This window comes from Dama dama, chromosome 24, assembly GCF_033118175.1.
Source record: "Dama dama isolate Ldn47 chromosome 24, ASM3311817v1, whole genome shotgun sequence".
Lineage (NCBI taxonomy): Eukaryota > Metazoa > Chordata > Mammalia > Artiodactyla > Cervidae > Dama > Dama dama.
The window spans coordinates 21,905,740-21,929,578 of record NC_083704.1 but is presented as its reverse complement, the minus strand read 5'-3'; the positions used below and the strand labels follow the sequence as shown (position 1 = coordinate 21,929,578).

The window sequence follows — 23,839 nt, the reverse complement described above, 5'->3', positions numbered from 1 at the left end:
CTTGTCCGGCGCAGCCCTCGGCTGTCTAGGAATTGAGAGGGGCCTCTCGATAGCTGCCTCATAGAAGGCGATCCCCGTCGGTGTCCCTCCAAGCCCAGTGACATGCCTGATGTCCCCTGAAAGACTGCCTTGCCTGGAATACAGTGACCACCTCATGCCTCGGGAAAACTGTAGATGGGGGCGTTAGGGTTGGAAAAAATACTAGGTGGGTGTCAGAACGGGCCATCTCAGCAAGGGAGCAACACGTTGCATCTGCTACAGAATAGCTCCTGGCACTTCCCTACTGATCCAGTGGCTAAGACTCCGTCCTCCCATTGCAGGAGGCCCAAGTTCCATCCCTGGTCAGGGAACCAGATCCCACATGCTGCAAGTGATCCTTTGTGCTCAACTAAGACCTGTGGCAGCCAGATAAGTAAATACTTTTTAAAAAAGTGCTGGCCCTAGCTTCTCCCCTTCCCTTCGCTTATAGGCAGTGGGGACAGCCCATAAATGCTGGCTCCTTCCTCAGCATAATGGTTCCTTGGACTCTCATCTAAACAGATCCTGCCTTTTGGGAACTGAGTTATAACTTCACATCTCCCCTCTCTGACCTGCTTCCTTTCAACAGCCAAGACCTCTCTGCTTCTTACTCTCAAGCTTCAAGTAGATTTGGTGTAACTTCCAGCAGCGGTGATGGGAAATCCAGACCAGCTCCAGGGGCAGGACTGAGCCTGACCAAGGGCTTTGCTGGCCCCAGTCTGCCCAGTTGAGGGCTCACCACCACCAGGGGACAAAATAGAACAGTAGCTCAGCAGCTCCTGCATTGACATCTATGCCTGAGGCAGTCAGCTGGCACTGTACTCCATGTTGAACTGTGAAAGTAAAAATGTTTTCCCTTGAGTCAAATTAGGGTTGGTGTCTCTCATCCACACCTATCCACAGGAACGCGCTTCCCTGATGGTTCAGTGGTAAAGAATCCGCCTGCCAAGGCAGGAAACTTCAGTTTGATTCCTGGGTCCGGAAGATCCCCTGGAGAAGGAAATGGCAATCCACTCCAGTATTCTTGCTTGGGAAATCCCATGGATAGAGGAGCCTGGAAGGCTACAACCCAGGGGTTGCAAGAGTTGGACACAACTTAGCGACTAAACAACAACATCCACAGGACTATGGCAGGCTTCTGCAACCAGGCAGCCTTTAAATAAAGGGTTACAAATCCCTTTCAATCGCCTCATTTCAACCCAACCGCCTAACCCTGAGTGGAAGAGAGTATTTTCGTTCAGAGCTGTTAGGGATTTGTCCTGGGTTGGAGGTAAGTGAGCAGCAGGGCCGGAGTAGAATACTCTCAAGAACTTTGGGAAAATAATCTTTTCCACAGCGGCACGTCTGACTTGTGTCCAGTGGCCCGAGGCGAGAGAAGTCAGCTCGGCAGGAGTCCCAGGGTCTGGAGGAAGCTGTCCTGGCGCTGGTATGAGCCCCTCCTTCTCCAACCCATTCCCCTCACCCTCCCACCCTGTCGATTCCTTCCGCCTCCCCGACCCCTTCGCCTCGCTCTTCCCCACCCTCCTACCTATTCTTTCCCTGCCTGCCCTGGCCTCATCCCCAGCTCCCAGCACAGCGCCCACTCCCCGGCGGCAGCCTCCTCCTCTCCGTAGCTAACCTCAGGCTGCAGCCTCTTCTCCGCTTTCCTTCCCAACACACCCCCTCCCAGCGCCTGACTAAAGCCAGATCCTCCCTTGGCCAAACAGCCGATCCCTCCTTCCCCTCCATCCTCTGCACTCCTGGCTCACCCCGCCCCCGTCGCACTGCCACTCCCCAGGACCCTCACCCCGGGGTCTCCCAGGCGCCAGCCAGGCCAACCCAGATCCGGGACCCTCAGTCAGCGCGCAAGCGCGGCTCAGTGAACCAGCCGGGGAGAGAGCGCCAGCTTGCAGGCTCTTGCCCGCAGCTCCACGAAGCGAGGAGGGGTCTCCATCTTTGCGGTTCTCCCGCTAGGTTCCTCCTGCTGGAACCCGGGGAAAAGCGGCCGGCTGTGGGACCAGGACCCGACTCGGTCCCTACTATAAAATGGATTTCCAATGAACCTGTCTCAAAGGACTAGGTGAAATCATGGGAGAATGAATCATCTTGAAGAGGGCAAGTCTTTGATCTGACAGTAAATGGTAAATATCCGAACAGCAAAGATCACAGTAAAGGGACTGACTGTAAACTGGGGGAAATACTTGCAGCACATATGGCAGATGAGAAGAGTCACGTCTTTATTACAAAATTGGTAGAAATAAATTCTTAGGGCTTTCCTGTGGCTCATCTGGTAAATAATCTGCCTGCAGTGCAGGAGACCTGGGTTTGATCACTGGGTTGGGGCGATCTCCTGGAGAAGGGAAAGACTACCCACTCCAGTATTCTGGCCTGGAGAATTCCATGGACTGTATAGTCTATGGTGTTGCAAAGAGTCCGGACTCGACTGAGCGACTTTCGCTTTCACTTTTCACTTTAGAAATAAATTTTTAAGAGGATCAACAACCCAACAGAAAAAAAAAAAAAAGGTTCACTCATAACTGAACGCAAACCAAAATATGAGAGCATTTTTTATTTATCAGAGCAGAAAAGACAAACAATAGTATTATAGAGGATTCAGGGAAGTGGGCATTTTCACACACACTGGGAACTGCTTTTGCAATTTCTATCTAAATATCAAATGCACATACCCTTTATCAGTTTATCCTGCAGACAAAATTGTATGCATACAACTTTCTTTGCAGGATAAATTGATAAAGGACAGTATGCTGGATATTCATCATGGCATTGTTTGTAAAAGCAAAAGATAGAAAAGAACCTACATGACCACCAGTAGGGCACTTGCTCCATGAATCATGGTACATCCACACAGAAGAATATCACACAGCAGTGAAAAAGAATGAGATAGATCTTATAGGCAAACAAATCATCTCCAAGACACACTGAGTTAAAAAAAAAAAGTATCCTAAGCTCGTGTGTGTGCATGTGTGTGTGTGGATATATAAGACTATAAATGCATGTCTGGGAGGATCCCCAAGAAATTGACAAGTTATCTGTGATGCACATATTGGGGTACACTGGGCTGGGAGGGACACAACTTCTTTGCTGTCTGCTCTTGTACCACCGAACTTCTTACCACAGGCAAGCACTGTTGCTCCTATTAAACAAAGTACTTTTAGATGAGGAGAGGGGTTCTTGGGGGCACAGTGAGAAGACAGCTTGGGTGAGGGGATAATGGTCTTTAGCCTCAGTTATCTTAATCCTATGACTATTGACTATGAAAATGTAAAAAAATTAGTAATCCAAAAAAGTGGGGGCATATGTATACCTATACCTGATTCATTTTGCTGTACAGTAGAAACTAACACAACAGTGTTAAGCAGCCATGCTCCAATAAAAACTTATTAAAAAAAAAAAGAATAAAGAAAATGTAGATAATAAGAGAACTTCCCTCCTCAGGTGAAGTCTAAATGAGATAAAAAACATTTGGCATTTAGCAGAGTGCCTAGCCCACAGGAACCCCCTCCAGCTAACAGAGCAGTTATAACCTTGCTATTGGCCCAGCATGAGGCCCTGGGTAGCCAAATAGTCCGCTAGGACTTGGGTTGCCTCCTCACACGCAGGCTGACACAGGGCAGCCCCAGAGAGGCGCAAAGAAACCAGGACGTCTCCGGTCTGGGCTAGGCCCCATTGGTCAGAGATCATGTGTCACAGTGTGGGGGACTGGACCGATCCTCCGTGCCCTGAAGGCCCGCTCATTCCATCTGTTTCTTCTCCTCTGGCCCTTGCTGCTGCCTGGGTCAGAATCCAGGGTCTCTCCTAGACTCTGACAGAAGTGGTCTGTATGGTCTCCAGAGTCTTTTCTCCCTTCACCAGCCCAGCCTCCACTCTCCACAGCTATAACTGCATGTCACAAACACTGGGGTTACATATATTCTCCAGCTGAATCCCTTCACCTGGCATTAGGTCCTTGGTAACTGACCACTGTATTTCCCCTGACTCTTATTCTGCTGCTCCTCACTACCCATTCCACACCCCACAAGAACATCTTACCACTCCAAACAAGCCATGATCTTTTTCTTAATTTTTCTCTTCTGGTCATGAGAGTAATTTAGGCTCACTGTAGAAAATGTAGACAATGCAGGAAAATTTAACCACTGTTAATACTTCAGGTATTTATTTCCTTCCAGTCTTTCCTAGGCATATATTAATACATTTAAGAAAAGTGAAGTGTCTATACACCCACTGAATTTTATACTTTGCTTGTTTCATTTAATATTATTGTGAATATTTTATCGTATCACTAATGATTCCTTAAATTATGATATTTAGTGGTTGCAGAACATTTCACCACATATAATCATTCTACTATTGTTAGTCACTTGGATTGTTTTCATTTTTTGTAAAATATGAACACTGACAAGCATATAAACCATTGTCAAAATAATTAGTTTTTGTTTTCTAAAAGTGGTACTACTGTATCAAAGGATTATCAACATTCTTTTCTAAATCATTTAGCTTCCAATAAAACAATAATGGGTTAAAATGGTTTAAAATATATGAACAACAATGATGGGACAGGGAAACAAATTTCTAGAGGATAGAAAGTGGATGAAATGGTGGTTTCATCCACAATAAAATTAGATGGAGGGAGTGATAGCTTGAAATACTTGCTGAGGGCAATGCAGTGAAAGGAGGCAGCTGTCTACTTGCCCAACTCCAGATGACTTGGGACTTGGAAATCCCTGGTGCAATGAAGGGTAAGATGGAACAGGGCTAACAGTAAGTGCATCAGGGATCTTCTCTGGTGGTCCAGTGGCTCAGAATCCGAGCATCCACTGCAGGGGGGTGGGTTCACTACCTGGTTGGGGAACTAAGATCCATGCATGTGGTGCAGCGCCACCAAAAAAATTTTTTAATTTAATAAAAAAAAGCATCACTGAAAACCTGTAGTAACACTTGATCCCCTTCTCTCTCACTCTAGAGTCACTTACATCATCCAAACCCCAGACGAAAACATGAGATGATTTTTTTGCCAAAAGATCTCTGCATCCTGGCATTTAGAGTCTTCAGGGAAAAACTTGTTCACTACCAACCACTCTGGAGGGAAGCCTTTTGCTAAGTCAAGCTCAGTACCTGCCTCCACACCACACAAATATATGCATGTTTGTATCTGAGGATGTAAGAATCACAACGTATTTGAGGAAATCCTCCAAAGAGAGTCAACAAGATAAACAAAAAGAAAAAAGGACCCAGAGCAGGGGAATGAAGGTGGTGAGGCAATTCAGTGACAGAAGAGACTTTAAGGAAAATCCTTCTAATTAGAATACTCAGATTTAAGAGGCATCTGTAAAATGAGAATAGTACACTACACAAAAGGAACAAACTGAGAACAAGACAAGGCTCTTAGAAATTAATTACTGCCAAAATACTCACTAGAAAGGTTGAAAAATAATCAAGGTGCTCTCCCAGAAAATGGTAGAAGACAAGGAAATGAAAGTAATATAGTAAGTAGTTAAGGATCAATCCAGAAGTTACATTTGATTGACAGGAATTGCAAAAACAGTGAAAACAGAAAAAAAAAATATAGAATGGGAAACTGTCAGATAAATAACGAGAAAATTTCCTAGAAGTACTTGAATCGCTAGATTGAAAAATTTCACTGAGTCCATTAGGGAATTGAGTATATCAAGGATAAACAGGGGACTTTAAGAGCTTGAAAGGAATGGGGAAAGAGATCACAAAAATGTGAGTTCTATTTATTGTCAAAGAAATAAGAATCAGACTGCAATCAGGCATCTAATTAGCAATGTCAGACGCTATACGTCAGTGAAACAATGCCTACAAGCTCTGGGGGTAAATTTTCAACCTAGAATTTCACAGCCAGTCAAACTACCAAACAAGTGTGAGGGCAGAGAAAGTTGTTTTACATACATAGGCACCCAACAATTTTGCCTTCCACATACTCTTTTTGGTAAGTGACTTGATGCTCTGCGGTGAAACGAGAGAGGAAACAAAAGGTAGATGTGGAATTTAGGATGCTATGTACCAGTTTAACAACTGGACAGTAGGCATAAAGAATACCAAGGACTGGGCCTTCCCTGGTGGTCCAGTGGTTAAGACTCTGCATTTCCACTGCATGGAAGATGGGTTTGATCCCTGATTGGGGAGCTAAGATCCCACGGGCTGTGTAGTGGCCAAAAAATTTTTTTAATTAAAAACAAACAAACAAACATCATGGACAGACTAAAGCAGGAGGCTGGAGGTCTCTGGAAGGGATATATACAGGAGAAAGGGGGACTCAAAGAGCATCTAATTGGATGGAGAATTTGGAAATAACTGAGGATGTGTTAAAAGCAACCAGCACAGGGGGAAAAGAAAGACAACTAGAAACTTCAATAAAAACAAAATGCTGCTCCAAAAAGGAAACAGAATCACAATAAATTACTTACATCTGCAGTGAACATGTATACAGTCATAATAACATTCATGCTGTTTATTTCAACTTTCAGAACAAATCAATAAACAAAGCATAAAAGACTATGGTTACAGAACAGAATTTAAGAATTGTCAGACTTGACACTTTCAGAGGCAGAAAGGTGGACAAGGGGAGGAGATGGAGCATCCCTCATTCTACCAAAATTCTACATCCCACATTCTACCAAATGGAGAATTAGAGATACTGTTTATAGTTAATACAATAAAACTAAGTTTGTGATTATAATATTTTTCCTGATTATAAAATTTTTGTTCCTTATAAAAAATATGAAAATTACTTTAAAAATTTTAATCACCTATAATTCCATTATCCCTAGGACCTGGGTGTGAGCCCAAGCTCTGCAATTTACCATTTGTATGGCTCCGAAAAAGTCACTTAAACATTTATAACTTTTTAAAAATATTTCCTTCATGTATTTTATCTATATATTTTAAAGAGTATACAGTGTATGTAACAACATTTTATGAGAACTGCACTATATACACAATTTTGAATCCAGATGTTTTTCACTTTAAAGCCCAAAGTAAAACTCTGGATACAAGTATCATGCTCTTCTATACTTGTATACATACTTCTTGGCCATGGGGAGGTCAGAGGTTTCCCAGAGATAGGCCTGAGCCAAATATTAAAAGAAACCAGATATTAGGCAAAGCAGAAGGGGGCTGTGGGGCGTGGTGGCGAGAGATCATAGGCACCACAAGAGCAAGTTGCCTCCAGGCCGCAGTAAAGGTGCATGAGAAACGAAACCAATAGGCTGGAAAGAGATGATGAAGAGCTTGGTATATAAATCATGTTAAGGGATCCAGCTTTCCAGTGAGAGACATGAAAAAGGGGAAATGCAGGCCTTGCTTGGTTTGGCACCCCAGGACCTAGCACCATGTCTGCCACAAAGAGAGTGCATAATAACTATTTTTGTCATCAATGCCTGATACACTGGAAGCCAGAAATGGCTCCTGGGTTTCCAGTCTGGGTGCTGGATGATGACACCATTTGCTGAGGGGGGCAGGCGGAAATCCAGGAGGAGCAAGATTGAAAAGGTTATGTGTCTGGGCAACACCCCTAGAGATTCTATGGTCTGATGTTGATTTTGAAAAATGTCACTGGGAATTCTCTGGCAGCACAGTGGTTAGGATTCAGCACTTTCACTGCAGGGGCTGGTGTTCACTCCGTGGTCAGGGAACTAAGACCCTATAAGTCACACACAGTCAAAAAATAAAGTTACCATTCTGTTGCAGGTGTAGGTGATTTCATAGTACATCCCCAGGTGTGATTTGAGACCCCAAAGGATCCTCGGATTAGCCTCAGGGAGTTTCTATGCTTCCATAAATGAACATAAAACTGAGCGAGCAATCTGAGTTTCTCCTAAAGAGGATCCACAACCTCCACCAGATTCTCAAAGGGACCGTGACCCCAGAAAGGTTAGGCACACAGGTGGGGAAGTGACAGAAGTGGGAGGACAGCCACCTAGAGGAGAGAGGGGACCCACAGCATGGTGGAAGGACTAGCTTCTTGAACCTGAAGGATTCACAGCTAACTGTGTTTGAGAGGCGGGGGTGTGAGCTTTATGTGCCAGTATGCTGATGAGGAATCTCTCCCCCAGGCCCCCAAAGCACCCGTACGTGATTTCACTTTTGCATCCCTTTGCTCCACGTAACATACATCTGTTGGTCTCACTTAAGGGTAAAAACAGACTTCTGCATTCAACCCTTAATGCTCATCATTAGGCCTAGCTCTCTGAGAGCTGAAAGACTGATAGTTCTCAGCAACTTAAGAAAATGAGGCTTCAGAGTTCCCATCTACTTCTGGCAAGACCAGCCTAGGAAGAAGGGAGATGAAGGGACTTCCCTTGTGGTGCAGTGGTTAAGACTGTGAGCCTCCACTGAAGGGAGGATTCGATTCCTGATGGGGGATCCAAGTTTGCTTGAAAAAAAAAAAAAAAGAAGAGCGATGACCCCAAGGAAAAGGAAAACCTAAGCCACGTTTGATTACAAAGTGTAGTCACTTCTCTCCTACCAGAAACCCTACTGGAAAAAGTAGCTGGTAATTTATTTTGAGGGTTGGAATTGAATTGGGAGGCAAAGTTGTTATGAGGTGGGGAAGGATCTGATCTGTTTAGCAACCTATTAGGCTCATATGATTAGTGTAGGATCGGGGTCCTGAACCTGAGTGTGATTTGTGGAAACCCAGATCTGGAGATGAAATACAAACAAAAATATAAAAAGTCCTTTTGTAGAATGGGGGAACAGAAAAGCATCTTATATAGAACTTGTTTTGCTCATATAAATAAAATGTTTGGTATATTCACATGAAACACAAATAGAGGAGTCAGGTCACAGAGTCTCAGCAGCCGAGGGTCGTTAGAAGCAGAGAAGCCGATGCACTCAGTGTCCTTTCCTGCTGAAGCAGAACACTGCCTTATACAACAGGTCCCCTCCACCTCTGATCACACACATCTGTGACCTGCAGGTTTTACTTGTCAGCAGTGGTTCACTCCCTTCCAAAGTTTTAAAAAATACTGAGGCCTAAAACAGAACAATTTTCAAGTGTCTCAGATAATTCTAACATGCAAATGAGGTTAAAAAACCAATGTTGTAAAACACTGGGTCAGTGATTCCCAAACCTAGCTTTACATGATAATCATCTGGATAGCTCTTCTGAACTCCCTATGAATAGAGGAGATCACAATCAGCCATGACTTAGTGTTCAGTTAGTTACAAGGATAAAAACACAATGTGAGAAAAAAAAACAAACCAGATGGCTCTGTTTAACCATCTTAATGGTCACAAATCTTGGCTATCTTTCAGGAAAGCACACTTTTGGCCTCTTAGTGTATTAGTGTCACCGATTTACCCTGAATCTTCAGACCTGCTCTCCCTCTCTGAGCCTCCTGATCACTCGGGGAGGAAGATACCTAACTTGTTCCTAATCTCAGCAGAGACATGTGGTATTTTTGGGTCTTTCCCCTTCCAGACTGGGAACAGAAAGAGTCACCATCAGGGTCTATGAGGGCATGAGCACTTTTGGTTCTTACTTGTGACTTGTATCGATTTTTTGTGTCTATATGATTCAGAGTGAAACTGGGAAGAGAAGTCAAGCATGCTTTGATGAAAGACTGTGGTTAAAGGGGAAAACAAGTTAAGAAGTTAGTAAGCTTTTTGTGTATGCCTTTTGTATGGCAAAGTACTCTGTAAACTACAAAACACTATGTAACTAATATTGAGTCCTGTAGAAATGAGACAATAAATGCAAGGACTTACGCACAAGAGCTGCCCCTAAGTGCTTTCACCAGGTATAGCATTTACAATAAATACTTGCATGCTGAGAGTAGGATGGAGATAGACCCAGAAATCAAGAGAAGAGACTCAAACCCTATCTTAAATTTGCTGTTTGTTGGTCACTCTAAGGCACACCCCCAAATCTGTCAGCTCTGCTTCTTCACCTAAAAATGAGACTATCTACCCCTTTCTCAGACTCTCCCACAGATTCAGGTGGGGTTACATGTGTAAAACATGGAATGAACATGGCAGAACAAAGGAAACCTGGATTTAGGTCTTGGGTCTGAACACAGGCTTGTTACTTAGTCTTGGTTAAATGACCTCTCTCAGATAAAGGGGACAAACAGCTCTTTCAGTTTAACAGGAATTAAGGTAATGATCTCTGTGAAAACACAATATAAGTGCCAGGTATTATGACTCTACACAAGAAGGTACACAAGGAATCAGGTTCTATATAAATACAAGGCAATATTATTACATGACTCTACCTATTGCATAGTTGTAGAAACTGTTTTTCCAGGAATAAAGGCTCAAATGGTAACAAAGGTATCTTACCTTAGCCAGTTTCTTCCTCCTCCTAAAAGTTTTCATATGCCAATACTTCTGAATTTCCAAAAAAAACAAATTAAGACCTTAGGAATCCCACTCTGCCCCCTCCCTCTCTGTTCATTTTCCTCTTGGGTCCTCTCAGAATTACAAGGGCTCCATTATTTCTTCTAATGACCAGATCATTTGAAAAGTGACAATGATGCCCAAGCTGAGCCCTCTGGCTGGCCTGGGCGGAATGAGAGCAAAGTGGGCATGCCTCCAGCTTTATTCTATGACTCCTGTATCTGGGAAGGGGTCTGTTAGCAGTGTCTTACTCAAATGGAATTCAGTGGTAACCAGGGTTGTTATTAGAAGACTTGTTGATCTTTTCAAAGGAACACAGCCCAGCAGTGTCGGTGGCTCTGCTGTGCAGTCTCCATCCGTCCTCATGTGACTGGCCATGCAGGCTGGGAAATGATCAGAAGAGACTCATTAGCAGTCCCCAGAGCTTTACCAATCCAACTGTCATGAGGTGCAGACCATGAGGGAAACAACCAGTTCCTACTTCCATCCATTTAAGGAGTGGCAGACAGTTGGGGTTATTTTTTTTTTAATTTTCAAAAAAAAATTACCCAGGGAATGGAAAACTTATCACGTTCATAGGTGAGAATTGTTGGTGAATTGCTACCCCCAAGTGGTTTCCTTCATGAGTCACTGCTTAAACCCAAAATACTAGAACACAAGGTTCAAAGCTCTCGAATTCCATCAGTCAGACACACCAATAACCTGCATGTTGCCCAGGAAAATTAACAGTCTTCCAAAACAAAATTAAGTGAAAAATCCTTTTCCCCAGAAGGATCTTTATCACGGAGCTCTGCATGACCCATTTCTAAGAAGGCCACATCCCACTTCAGACAATACGATCACTTGGAGTACCGTTAAAAACAAAATCCTTGCCTTGAGGCCTTTGTTTTCATTTTCTTTAAACTAGTCTCTGAAATGTGCCTTGTGTTTTGTGCTGCACTCCTGAAAACTGTTGCTTTTTATCTTTTTTATGGCCACAGAGCATATGGAACTTCCCTGACCAGGGATCAAACCCATGCTCCCTGAATTGGAAGCTGAGTCTTAACCACTGGACCACCAGCAAAGACCAAAACCATAACATTGTAGGACAGAGCAGGGTTCATTTTTGCCGAGGAGGAAACAGCCAAGAGGTGTCTATCTGACTTGGGGAGCGGGAGGTTTCGATCGGCACCTGGAGGTCTCCCTTGTCCTCTATGTGCTCTCCACGAGGTGGGTTCTGTGGTGGCGCATGAGGTGTGAGTTGGAGATGAAGGCTGCACCACACTTGGCGCACTCGTAGGGCTTCTCCCCCGTGTGGGTTCTCTGGTGCACCGTGAGGCTCGACCTCTGCCGGAAGGACTTGCCACACTCATTGCATGTGTATGGCTTCTCCCCGTTATGGATCCTCTGATGAATAAGCAGGTATGAGCTGCACGTGAAGGCCTTCCCACACTCATTGCACACATACGGAAGGTCCCCGCTGTGAATCCTCTGGTGCACGATAAGGCAAGAGAGCTGACTGAAGGCCTTCCCACACTCGCTGCAGTCATAAGGTTTCTCTGCAGTGTGAATTCTCTGGTGCACGATGAGGTGTGAAAAACAACTAAAGGCTTTTCCACACTCTTTGCACTCATATGGCTTCTCCCCAGTATGGCTTCGCTGATGCACGATAAGATTGGCGCTCTGGGTGAAGGCTTTGCCACAGTCATTACAGGCGAACGGCTTCTCCCCGGTGTGGATTCTCTGGTGAACGATGAGGTTGGAGCTCCGAGTAAACGTTTTCCCACACTCGTTACATTCATAGCATTTTTCTGTGATGTGGACCTTCTGATGCCGGGCAAGCTGTGAGCTGTAACTGAAGGCTTTCTCACATTCGTTGCACTTAAAGGTTTTCTCTAAGGAGTGGATCTTTTGATGTACAGTCAGGTTTGAACTCTGGGTGAAGGCTTTCCCACACTTTGAACAAACATAGGGCTTCTGCCCAGTGTGGATTCGCTGATGCACAACAAGGTTTGCACTCTGAATGAAGGCCTTCCCGCACTGGTGACATTCAAAGGGTTTCTCCCCAGTGTGGATTCGCTGATGCACCACAAGGTTTGCACTCTGGCTGAAGCCTTTCCCACACACGCCGCACGTAAAAGGTTTCTGCCCAGGCTGGCTTTTCTGATTTTTAACAGAGCCAGAACTGAGCGTGTATCGCTCCTCAGATTTGGGACACTTCTGGTCTTCCTCTTCTTTGAGGTTTTCAGGGAGGTGACAGGCTTTCCTTGTCACCTGTACAAAATCTTTCTGCTCCCTCTTTATTCTTTGCCTCTTTAACATGTTCCTATTTTCACAGGCTTCTCCTAACTTGGGCCCTTGAGGGTCAACTTTTTGGATTCTTCCTGAAATGATGAAGGGTTTTTCTGCTTCATCACATATTTCAGTTTTTGGAACCAATAACTGTGGATTTTTGGTTTCAGCACCTGAATCAAACAAACAAAAACAGAAAATGGAAGTTTCAGAGTTTTATGACCTAGAAAAAGAATAGGATGGTCAATTCATAAAGATGGGGAAGTATGCTGAGTTCAGCTGTGAGCTGCAGGTCATGAGCAACTGCACAGGGGAATCAAGCATCCAGACACCCTACTGGAACAGACCAGGGTAACTCTCCAACCAAGAAGGGAGTGGGTGGCATGGGGATTTTTAAGGCACGGAGCAATACTGGGCAAGGAGGACAGTCCAGTTTTGTTTCTGGTTAAGACCATGGTAATGCAACCATGGTAATGAAACTCCAGCATAGTCACTCAGGAAGGGCAATGTCAGAGAAAGAGAATGGCTGAGCCCTGGATACAACAAAGCCCTGACTTTGACAACAACAGAAAACCCTGAAAAGCTAATCTTTTTTTGGTTGTATCTATTTCTACTGTTCTCATTTTTTTTTTTAACTCTATTCCATTTTTCTCCCTATAGCTTAAAACTGCTCTTACATCTTCTTTTCTTCTTTCTTATCTTACTCTCTCCTTGTTACCTCTTTCCCCTACTGCCTCTTCACTCTTCCTTTCCTGTTTTTTTGTTTTTTGGCCACATCACATGGCTTTTGGGATCTTAGTTCCTTGACCAGTGATCAAACCTGGGCCTTCAGCAGTGGAAGTGGGGAGTTCTATCCACTGGACCACCAGAGAATTCCGCCCCTCCCTCTTTTTTTCTTTTTTTAAAAAAATATTTTTGTTTATTTATTTTTTGCTGTGCTAGGTCTTTGTTCCTGTTTGGGCTTTTCTCTAGTTGTGGCAAGTGGGGGCTACGCTCCAGTTGTGATGCTCAGGTTTCTCAGTGCCATGGCTTGTCTTGTTTCGGAGCATGGGCTGTAGGGGGCACAGGCTCAGTAGCTGCGGCTCCCAGGATCTAGAGCACAGGCTCAATAGTTACGGTGCATGTGGCCTTAGCTGCTCCATGGCATCTGAGATCTTTCCGGATCAGAGATCGAACCTGTGTCTCCTACATTGGCAGGTGGATTCTTTACCAGTGGGCCACCATGGAAGCCCCATCTTCTGAATTTTTCCAGATGTACAAAGGAAATAAAAACAAGTTATACTTAAAAGTTTAAAAGCTTGTTTTAAATATATAAACTTTAAGTACTTCCCTGGCAGTCCAGGGGTTAAGACTCTGCACTTCCAATGCAGGGGGCGAGTGTTTGATCCTGGTCAGGGAACTAAGATCCCATATGCTGTGTGGTATGGCTAAAAAATTAAAAAAAATTTTTTTTAACTTTTAATGTATAAACCTTAATAAATTCAATATTAATGAATACACACCAAACTGTAAATAAAACTCTCAGACATTAACATCAAAATTTCCAAAGTACTTTCATGTATACTATACGATTTTATTATCAAGATGAAAGTATCTCCCTTTACTTGTATGGGAAATAAAAAAGTGCAGGGCTGTTCTCACTCACTGCTTTTTGTGAGCTGGGCACACAGGAAGCAGGTCCTCAACAAATCTTGTATTTACTGAATGAACAGACCCCAGCTGCCAGAACAGAAAATGGAGGTTCAGAAAAAGAATGGACTTGCTCAAGGTCAAAGAGTTATCAGAGATAGGGAAGCAACTACACTGGGGTTTCCCTCTCAACTGCTAGAGGTCAGTGTTCTCGCCATTACCTGTAATGACAGAAATGGCTCAGGTTTCAGTACTCAGAAAGGTAAAGCAGGGAAAGAAAATAGTGGTCTAGTCTTCCCTGGTGGTCCAGTGGTTAAGAAACAGTCTTCCAATGCACAGGACACAAGTTCAATCCCTGGTTGCGGAACTAAGGTCCCACATGCCACAGGGCATGAAGACTGCACACCACAACTAGAGAGCCCAAATGCTGCAACTAGAGAAACCCTCGAGGCAACCACTAAGCCCATGCTCTGCAACAAGAAAAGGCCCTGCACCACAATGAGAAGCTGCTGCACCACGACTAGTGAAAGCCCACAGCCCACTTGCTACAACAAAGACCCAGAACAGCCAAAAAAAGAAAACAGTGGCCATTCCTAGTGGAAGGGTGCAGCTGTTGGGAGTTCAGGCCATGAACGTCTGATAAAGCAGGGAGACAGAAAAGAAGTGATATACAGGGGAATGTGCCAGAAGGACTGGAACAGAAAGCAAAAGATGGGAAACAGAAGTTACTGCGAGTGTGGGGAATTAAAGAGGACGCAGGAATATGAAAGGTGGCCATCCTAACCTTCCCTACAACACTGGTTTAAGAAAGGAACTTGGTTTGCAAATGCTTGAGGAACTGGCCAGGGAAGAGAAGGGGTTCAGAATATTCAGGCACAGCCCTGGCCAGGAAGACTCATGGCATGTCAGTGCCAGAGGGGCCTTGGCAGGCATGCAGGGACTGCTTCCACAACACAGGACTTATGGTGACCACACACTTGACCCAGTTACATGTCCCTACTTCACAAGCTTCCACCACTGCTAGCCAGGCATATCCTGAGTCCCAGCCTAGAGAATCAGTGGTAAGTCAGCCATCATGACTGACTTTGGACATCATCATGGCTGACACAAGTGCTCAAAATTCTCTAGAAAGTCCACAAAGACCTATGAAAACAGAACACCTCAAAAAATCGCCACAAAAGGTGACCCTTCTTATCTTAGCTTCTCTTGTAGGCTCACCAAGCTACAACAAACACAAAGCATAGGGAGAGGACATGTGTCTACATGTGTGCATAGATGTGAAACTTGCTGAACAATAAATGTGATCAAAAGTTAAATTTGGAGAATTTCCCTGGTGGCTCAGTGGTAAAGAATCTGCCGGCCAAGTAGGAGACACATGTTTGATCCCCTGATCCGGGAAGATCCCATTTGCTGAGGACCAACTAAGCCTGTGTGCCATAACTACTGAGTCAGTGCTCTAGAGCCCAGGAACCACAACTATTGAAGCCCACGCTCCCTAGAGTCTGTGATCTGCAACAGAGAAGCCACTGTCTTTGTAGCAATGAAGACCCAGCACAGCCAAAAATAAATAAATAGGTAAAATTATTTTTTTAAAAAAAGCTAAAGTTGGAGTTTACCTGTGTTTGCCTGATGTCTTGAAACTGTGTGCAAAACAAGCCATTTCCTGTGACAAATGCATAGGCATCTTTCAGTATTCCTCTGCCCAGCTCTCCCTGACACCTTCAACACCTCAGTACTCTCTGTTGCTCAGGCTAGGAGACCAGACCAGCAGCCTCTGAAAAGATTTTGAGAAACCTCAATAGTCAGTTTCTGAATCAGAGAATTGACCTCACCTAGACATGCCGTGTTCCCATGAGTGTCCAGTAGCTCGCTCTTGGCCAGAGTCTCTGGTAATGAAGAGCTGCCTGGGGTTGAAGCAGCAGGTACCTCTTGTGTTGGTTTCAGGACTACAGCCATGTCCCAGAACACATTCTGCCCCTAGAAACAAGCAGGCACAGGTGGGTTTATAAGGAGACTGTTGGTGGAAGGTGGTATGATTATAACTTTGAGGATGAGAACATAAGCACCTATTCTTGGAGGCCATAAAAAAGAAAGAAAGAAAGAAAGAAAAACACCAACTATTAAAAAAAAAGGGAAAAGGAAGCCAGAGAGTCTTCCCTATTCCCCAAGGTGAGTTAGGCAGAGAAGCAAGCCTGCTACCTCTTCCCCTATCACTTTGATTTCATCTCACAGCCCAAACCTAACTTGTCAGTGAGTGCATGACAAGACAAGAAAGCACATGGGGAGATTTTTCACAGTAGATCTTTCTAAGGCCTAAAGATCAAAGAAGCAAGGTTCTGGTCATATTATTACAGACAGGCTTTGGGGTACCTCTGCCCTGATAGGGCTAGTCATGGTGAGGTGTAGGTTTGAAAACATACAGCCTCACGACTCAAATCATGGTCTGTGGACAAGCAGAATCACCATCACTGGGAGCGTGTGAAAACTGCAGTCTCTGACCAATACCCCAGATCTCCAGAATCAGAATCTGCATTTTGACAAGACCCTATATCCCCTGACCCCAACCCCTGGTGATTCTTAGGCATATTAGTTTGAGAAGGACAAGTAAGAGTTATCAAATCATGCCTGGACTCACCGAAAGAGTGTTTTTTTGTATGTTTGTTTGTTTGTTTTTTTAAATACAGAGATCTGGGGCCCACCTCCCCAGAGATTCTAACTTACATGAGATATGACATAGGTATCATGATTTTATAAAAAGCTCCCCAGGTAATTGCAAACTATAGCACAGTTTGAGAAGCACTGGTTTATAGAAAGTACTGAATGTCAACATCAATAGAACAGTATGTTTCAATTAAATTGCAAAAGACTAAAGGCCAAAGGATTAATCTCAAAAATATACAAGCAACTCCTGCAGCTCAATTCCAGAAAAATAAATGACCCAATCAAAAAATGGGCCAAAGAACTAAACAGACATTTCTCCAAAGAAGACATACAGATGGCTAACAAACACATGAAAAGATGCTCAACATCACTCATTATTAGAGAAATGCAAATCAAAACCACAATGAGGTACCATTACACGCCAGTCAGGATGGCTGCTATCCAAAAGTCTACAAGCAATAAATGCTGGAGAGGGTGTGGAGAAAAGGGAACCCTCTTACACTGTTGGTGGGAATGCAAACTAGTACAGCCGCTATGGAAAACAGTGTGGAGATTTCTTAAAAAACTGGAAATAGAACTGCCATATGACCCAGCAATCCCACTTCTGGGCATACACACTGAGGAAACCAGATCTGAAAGAGACACGTGCACCCCAATGTTCATCGCAGCACTGTTTATAATAGCCAGGACATGGAAGCAACCTAGATGCCCATCAGCAGATGAATGGATAAGGAAGCTGTGGTACATATACACCATGGAATATTACTCAGCCGTTAAAAAGAATTCATTTGAACCAGTCCTAATGAGATGGATGAAGCTGGAGCCCATTATACAGAGTGAAGTAAGCCAGAAAGATAAAGAACATTACAGCATACTGACACATGTATATGGAATTTAGAAAGATGGTAACGATAACCCTATATGCAAAACAGAAAAAGAGACACAGAAATACAGAAGACTTTTGAACTCTGTGGGAGAATGTGAGGGTGGGATATTTCAAAAGAATAGCATGTATACTATCTATGGTGAAACAGATCACCAGCCCAGGTGGGATGCATGAGACAAGTGCTCCAGCCTGGTGCACTGGGAGGACTCGGGGGAATCGGGTGGAGAGGGAGGTGGGAGGGGGGGATCGGGATGGGGAATATGTGTAAATCCATGGCTGATTCATATCAGTGTATGACAAAACCCATTGAAATGTTGTGAAGTGATTGGCCTCCAACTAATAAAAAAAAAAAGATTTAAAAAAAAAAAAAAAAAGAATAAACCAAACATTTATCTGGGGAAAAAAAAAAAAAAGACTAAAGGCCAGAGCCCTCACCAGGAAACAAGACTCTAGGTGTGGACAGGGTCCCTCCTGAAATCATGTGCAATCTTTAGGACCATCCTCCCTCCCTCCTCCCTGGCCACTGCTTACCTTTTCCTCCTGTTCTGACACAGTGAGGCATGTCTGAGGTGCCTCCCCAGGAGCCCAGACTTTGATGTTTTCAGAGTGCACTTGTTGGCTGGATGCCTGGCCCACAAAGCCTTCCTCCTCTTCCTCTTTTTTCACTGTCACTGGGCCCCAGTGGGCCAGGGCCACAGCCTCTCTCAACTCTGCAGTCATTGTCTCTGCTCAGCAGAATTCCTATGGCTGGGGGCTGCCCAGCAGAAGTCAAGCCCCATCTAATCTTTAAGTTTCAAAAGCTTCTTCCTGAGTTTCCTCCCAGGGACATGATGAGTAGTATCTACTGGGAAATCAGAAAACACTGTTAGTAGAGCAGAGGTTTGCCTGAATGCCACTAAGACCACAGGTAACCAGCGTCCAGGCAGCAGCCACTACAGCACAGGGTCTGCTCTATTCCTCAACAGGATGGAAGGAGTTGGACTGTAAATAAGCAATTTATCCCTATCATGATCAATTACAAACACTTTTATGTAATGTTTATTGATTTCCCGATTATACAGTTAATATCATTATAAAAACTTTAAAAATTCAGAAAATGATTTAAAAAAATTACCCCTAGCTCATCTCCAGAGAGAGAATCACTGTATACTGAAGAATTTAAGATACTTACTTTAAGGGAAAACCTCCAACCATACTGACAATTATGACTTGAACTTTTTAATTTAGGGGATGCATATTTTCACAATTATCACCATGGTTTTTTTTAAGAAGGGTCATTACAATGCAAAGTTTTTTGTTTTGTTTGTTTGTTTTAAGCACCAAGAACAATAGTATGAACAAAAGACTCTCAAGAAAAAGACTGGCAGTCTAGACACCAACTGTGCTTCCTAGGCACCACTAGTGGTAAAGAACCCGCCTGGCAATGCAGGAGACATAAAAGATGCAGGTTCAATCCCTGGGTCAGGAAGATGCCCTGGAGGAGGGGACGACAATCCACTCCTGTATTCTTGCCTGGAGAATCCCATGGACAGAGGAGCCTGGTGGGCTACAGTCCATGGGGTCGTAAAGAGTTGGACATGAATGAAGCAACTTAGCACTAGACACCAACATGCTAGGAGAGGTTATCTCTGAGTGATGTAATCACAGGTGGTTTTAAGGTCCTCTTCCTTTGATTTTTATATTTTTCTATTTCTTTCAACTTTTCTGTGAGACGAAGCAGCACTCTTAAGATGGTTGATGTTTCAATGTTAAGTACATAAAACGTCACTTCCTTCTGGCATGGTACTCTAAATATTATAATATACATAATTTAAATACAATATTATATATTATATAATACTTATAATATTATAATTTACTAAACCAGCCCCTGTTTATTAATCATTGCTTTAGCAAAAGAACCTTGTTTCCAGTTTATTTTCTTAAAATAATTCTTGATTCTTTTCATGCAAATAGTTTTTTCTGCTGCTGAATTATTCCTTTAGAAGAGGGATTACTAACCAAAGGATTTTATAGGTGACATATATTGTCAAACTGCTTTCTAAAAGGACTGAAACAAATCATATCACCATGAACTAACAGTTCCCCAGGATCACAGCCAAGCCAACAGATTTTTTTGTTCTTAATCTGTGAGTAAAATAATCTACCATTATAGCTGATTATGGAGAAACTGAAATTTTCCTATTTCCCTTTAGACGTGTTAGGGGGAAAGTGCTAAATTTCACTAAGTTCTCTTTTGCTGCTATTGAAGTGATCATATACTTTATTCTGCATTAACTTACTGGCAACTTATTCCATACACTGCATTTCTTGAGTCGTGCAATATTTCAGTCCTGCAACAAATCTTAATTCTAAAGAATTCTTCTTTCCATGAATAGTTGAATTTTATCAGGGAGAAAGGTCCTTAATACTCGTTTCACCCGTGTATACACAAGATTGCCTACTTCGGGTATTGTCATCAGACTGCTGATACTCTAACTGGCCTCCAGCCCTAGACAGCAGAGTCTCCTATCATGGGCTTCCTTTCAACGTCTTTTCCTTATTTCCAACCGTGGCAACCCATCTCCTCCACCTCCAGAAGCCACACAGCCCAGTTCCTGGGATAAGTCGGGCCCCTGGGGCGGTTGGTGTTCAACCTTCACCGGGGCTAGGCCCCCAGTAGATAGGCAACAGCGGGTTTCCGAAGTGGCGGGGCGCGGAGCCGCCCCGGGACAGCCAGACAGTGCTAGGATCCCTGAAGGGAGGACGAGGCGGGCATACCCCTGGAATGGACCCTCCCTCGCCCCCGACGTTCGTGCCCAGGCCACGCCACCCCCGCTCACCGTGCGCGGAGCAGAAGCACTGCCGGAGCTCGCGAGCTCTGGAGCAGAAAGCGGGTGGCCTGGACCCCGGCGCCTACCGGCACGAGAACAATGACCGGACAGGAAGTGCCTGGGGATGGGCTTCCGGCTCCCCAAGTCGCCAGACCAGCCTCTCTAGGAATCTTGGAGGTACTGTCTTCTCGTTGGGTGTCCAATTCCGCTACCGATCAGGGATGGAAGAACAAGCTTGGAGGAAGAGTGCAGGTGGCCTGGGGACCCTGAACCTCAGGGCAAGGGGCATTCCTATGCCTGGCAAGAGCACTGAAGTGAGGCGCGCAGCCGGCAGCCTGAAGCTACAGAGTATCCATCTATAGAAGGCCCTGATCATTTTGACCTCAATGTTTTATTTTGGAAATATCAAACGTCCAGAGAATGGTACAATGAATGCCTGGACTCAACAACTAACACTTCACTCTCGTTGCCTTGGGCTTTCCTGGTGGCTTAGTGGTAAAGAATCTGCCTGCCATTCCAGGGGACAGGATTAGATCCCTGAGTCCAAAATATCCCCTGGAGAAGGAAATGGCAATCCGCCCTAGTATTCTTGCCTGCAGAATTCCATGGACAAAGGATCCAGGTAGGCCTCTGTAGCCCATGAAGTCACAACAGTCAGACATTACTGAGCAACTAAACAGCGTTTGCCTTCTCTCTATATACATACTGAGAAACATATTTTTAAAGTTGTAATCATCAAACTACTCATTCCAAATACTTCTATATGTATCTTTTAATAATAATAATCTCAACACTAACAATACCACCATTACAGGTAGGAAAATTAACAAAAATTCCCTAATATCATCTATTATCAGTCATTTTCAAATTTCCAATTGTCCTAAAATATAGACTTCATTGTTTTTCCAAGTCAGTTTCACACATTGTATTTGGTATGGCTGTTTAGTTTTGATTTGCTTTTTAGTATGAATTTAGATTCACAGGAGTTGCAAAGATAATAACTTTCAACTAGTTTCCACCAATGGGTACATCTTACATAATTATAATTTAAGATAAAAATCAGGAAACTGACATTGGTACAATGTGTGTGTGTTTGTCATTTTATCACGTGTAGATCTGTGGAACCACCATCACAATTCACATACACAATGCTTCCAACACCAAGACCTCCCTAAGTGTAACCCCTCCCTCTTCTGCTGCTCCATCCCTCCATCCCCAACCTCTGGCAACCACTAATCTGGTTTTTCATCCCTATACTTTTGTTATTTTAGAGTATTACATAAATGTGACCATCCAGTATATGACCTTTCAAGATTGGATTTTTTCACTCAGCCTAATTCTCTTGGAATACATTTGAGTCACTGCAGATATCAATAGGTCATTCAATTTTACTGCAGAGTAATAAGTATTCCATGGTATAGATACATTGCAGTTTCTTTTAAACACCTGTTGAAGGATATTTGATTAGTTATTACAAATTACTATTAATAAAACTGCTTTTAACAATCACATACAGGCTTGTGTGTGTGTGTGTGTGTGTGTGTAACAGGAGTTTTCATTTTTTTGAGATGAATGCTCAGAGTGCAAATACTGGGTCATATGGTTAAATGCATGTTTGGTTTTATAAGAAACTGCCAAATTATTCCAGCACAGTGGCTGTACTATTTCTCATTCCTGGCAATGTAATAGATTCAGTTCCTTTGCATCCTTGCCAGCATTTGGTGTTAAAATACTTAAAAGCTCTTCTGATAGCTGTACAGATTATCTTGCAGTTCCCTAGTGGCTAATGATGTTGAGTATCTTTTCACTTGCCAATCTATACTTTGGTAAAATACCTGTTCATGTCCTTTGCCCATATTCTAATTGGATCTATTTATTATTGCTGAGTTTTGAGAATTATCTAGCCTAGATACAAATTCTGTGTTGGATATATGATTTGCAAACACTTTCTCCCAGTGTGTAATGCCTTTTCATCCTCTTTAGTCTTTTGCAGAGAAAATTATTTTAATTTTGATGAGGTTCAATTTATCACTTTTTTCCTTTTATGCAGCATGCTTTTGATATATTTAAGATTTCCTTGCTTAGTCTTACTGATTTTTTCTTTTTGCATATGGCTATGCAATTGTTGCAGCAGCATTTCTTGAAAAGCTATCCATCCTCTCCTGAATTGCTTTCGCACCTGTCAAAAATCATTTGGGCATTTGTGAATCTATTCCTGGGTCAGTATCTTATGGCTCTTTAGTATCTTTTAAACCGCACCCCCCTCCACTTGTTGTATCTTTCATTATGGAAAATTTCATACATATACAAAAGTAGTACAGTAAACTCTCAATACTCACCCAGCATCAACAATTATTATCACCCCCTTCTCTTGTTCATCATCTTTGAAGAATCCAGTGCAGTGGCTTTTTTTGTTTGTTTTTTTGCAGTGGCTTTTTATTTGGATGCACTGCCCAGTTTGTAAGATCTTAGTTCCTCAACTGAATTAAGGATTGAATGTTCGCCCTCCGCAGTGAAAGCAGAGGCCTCACCACTGGGCCGCCACGGGATTCCCGTAGGGGTTTTCCTAGACAATATGCCACATTCTGAACTTGTTTCTTATGATGTCTTTAATCTTGTTCCTTTGCCTCCTGTATTTCCTGTAAACTAGCAATCAGGCCTAAGCAGCTTGATAAATTCAGGTTATACTTTTGGCTTATTGCATTACATGTGGAGGGAGGCACATTATGTGACTTGTCTCAGCAATGTTACATTTTGTTAAACTGATTAAGAGGTAAATGCCAGATCTCTCCATTGTTAAAGTACATGTGATTATTACATAATTGGGGTAATTTTTCTTCAGTATGGACATAAAGCATCTTCATATTCATTATCCCATAACAACTTAGAGAGGTATATATTCTTCCATTTAACAAATGAAGAAACCAAGGCTCCAAGAAATGAAACCATTCGTCCAAGGAAAAGTGGTAGAATCTGACTCTTAGGGTCTTCAGACTTTTAACCCAGGCCCCTTCCAGTTTTCACTCTTGGTCCTTTCAGCATAAAAAGGAACCAGCCCTCAAAGAACTTCGGGGTTGAATTCATAACACTTACTATAATTAACACACTACTGCAATGCTGCTAAGTATCAGGAAACAAAATCCCAATATTAAGGTATTTATACTTCAGTGACAGAACTGGCGTTCTGAGAATTACAATA

General features: G+C 43.3%; 1 protein-coding gene and 1 long non-coding RNA gene across 3 annotated transcripts; one reads left to right on the top strand and one right to left on the bottom strand.

Moving 5' to 3' along the window:
- The first annotated feature begins 37 nt into the window (after positions 1 to 37).
- LOC133045516 (uncharacterized) lies at positions 38 to 2,160 on the top strand. Its single transcript, XR_009690269.1, has 4 exons — positions 38 to 205; positions 321 to 412; positions 1,355 to 1,444; positions 1,972 to 2,160. It is a non-coding gene; the product is annotated as an uncharacterized LOC133045516 (long non-coding RNA).
- Positions 2,161 to 2,551: 391 nt separating this feature from the next.
- ZNF35 (zinc finger protein 35) lies at positions 2,552 to 20,746 on the bottom strand. 2 transcript variants are annotated; one of them, XM_061127942.1, is made up of 4 exons: positions 20,650 to 20,746; positions 18,359 to 18,668; positions 16,113 to 16,257; positions 2,552 to 12,824 (listed from the first exon to the last, which is right to left on the bottom strand). In XM_061127942.1, the coding sequence occupies exons 2-4, from the start codon at positions 18,545 to 18,547 to the stop codon at positions 11,572 to 11,574; spliced, it is 1,587 nt and encodes a 528-aa protein (XP_060983925.1). In that variant the 5' UTR covers positions 18,548 to 18,668; positions 20,650 to 20,746; the 3' UTR covers positions 2,552 to 11,571. The 2 variants fall into 2 exon arrangements, with proteins under 2 accessions (XP_060983925.1, XP_060983926.1); XM_061127943.1 differs by having other exon boundaries at positions 18,359 to 18,671; positions 20,650 to 20,743.
- Positions 20,747 to 23,839: the final 3,093 nt, after the last annotated feature.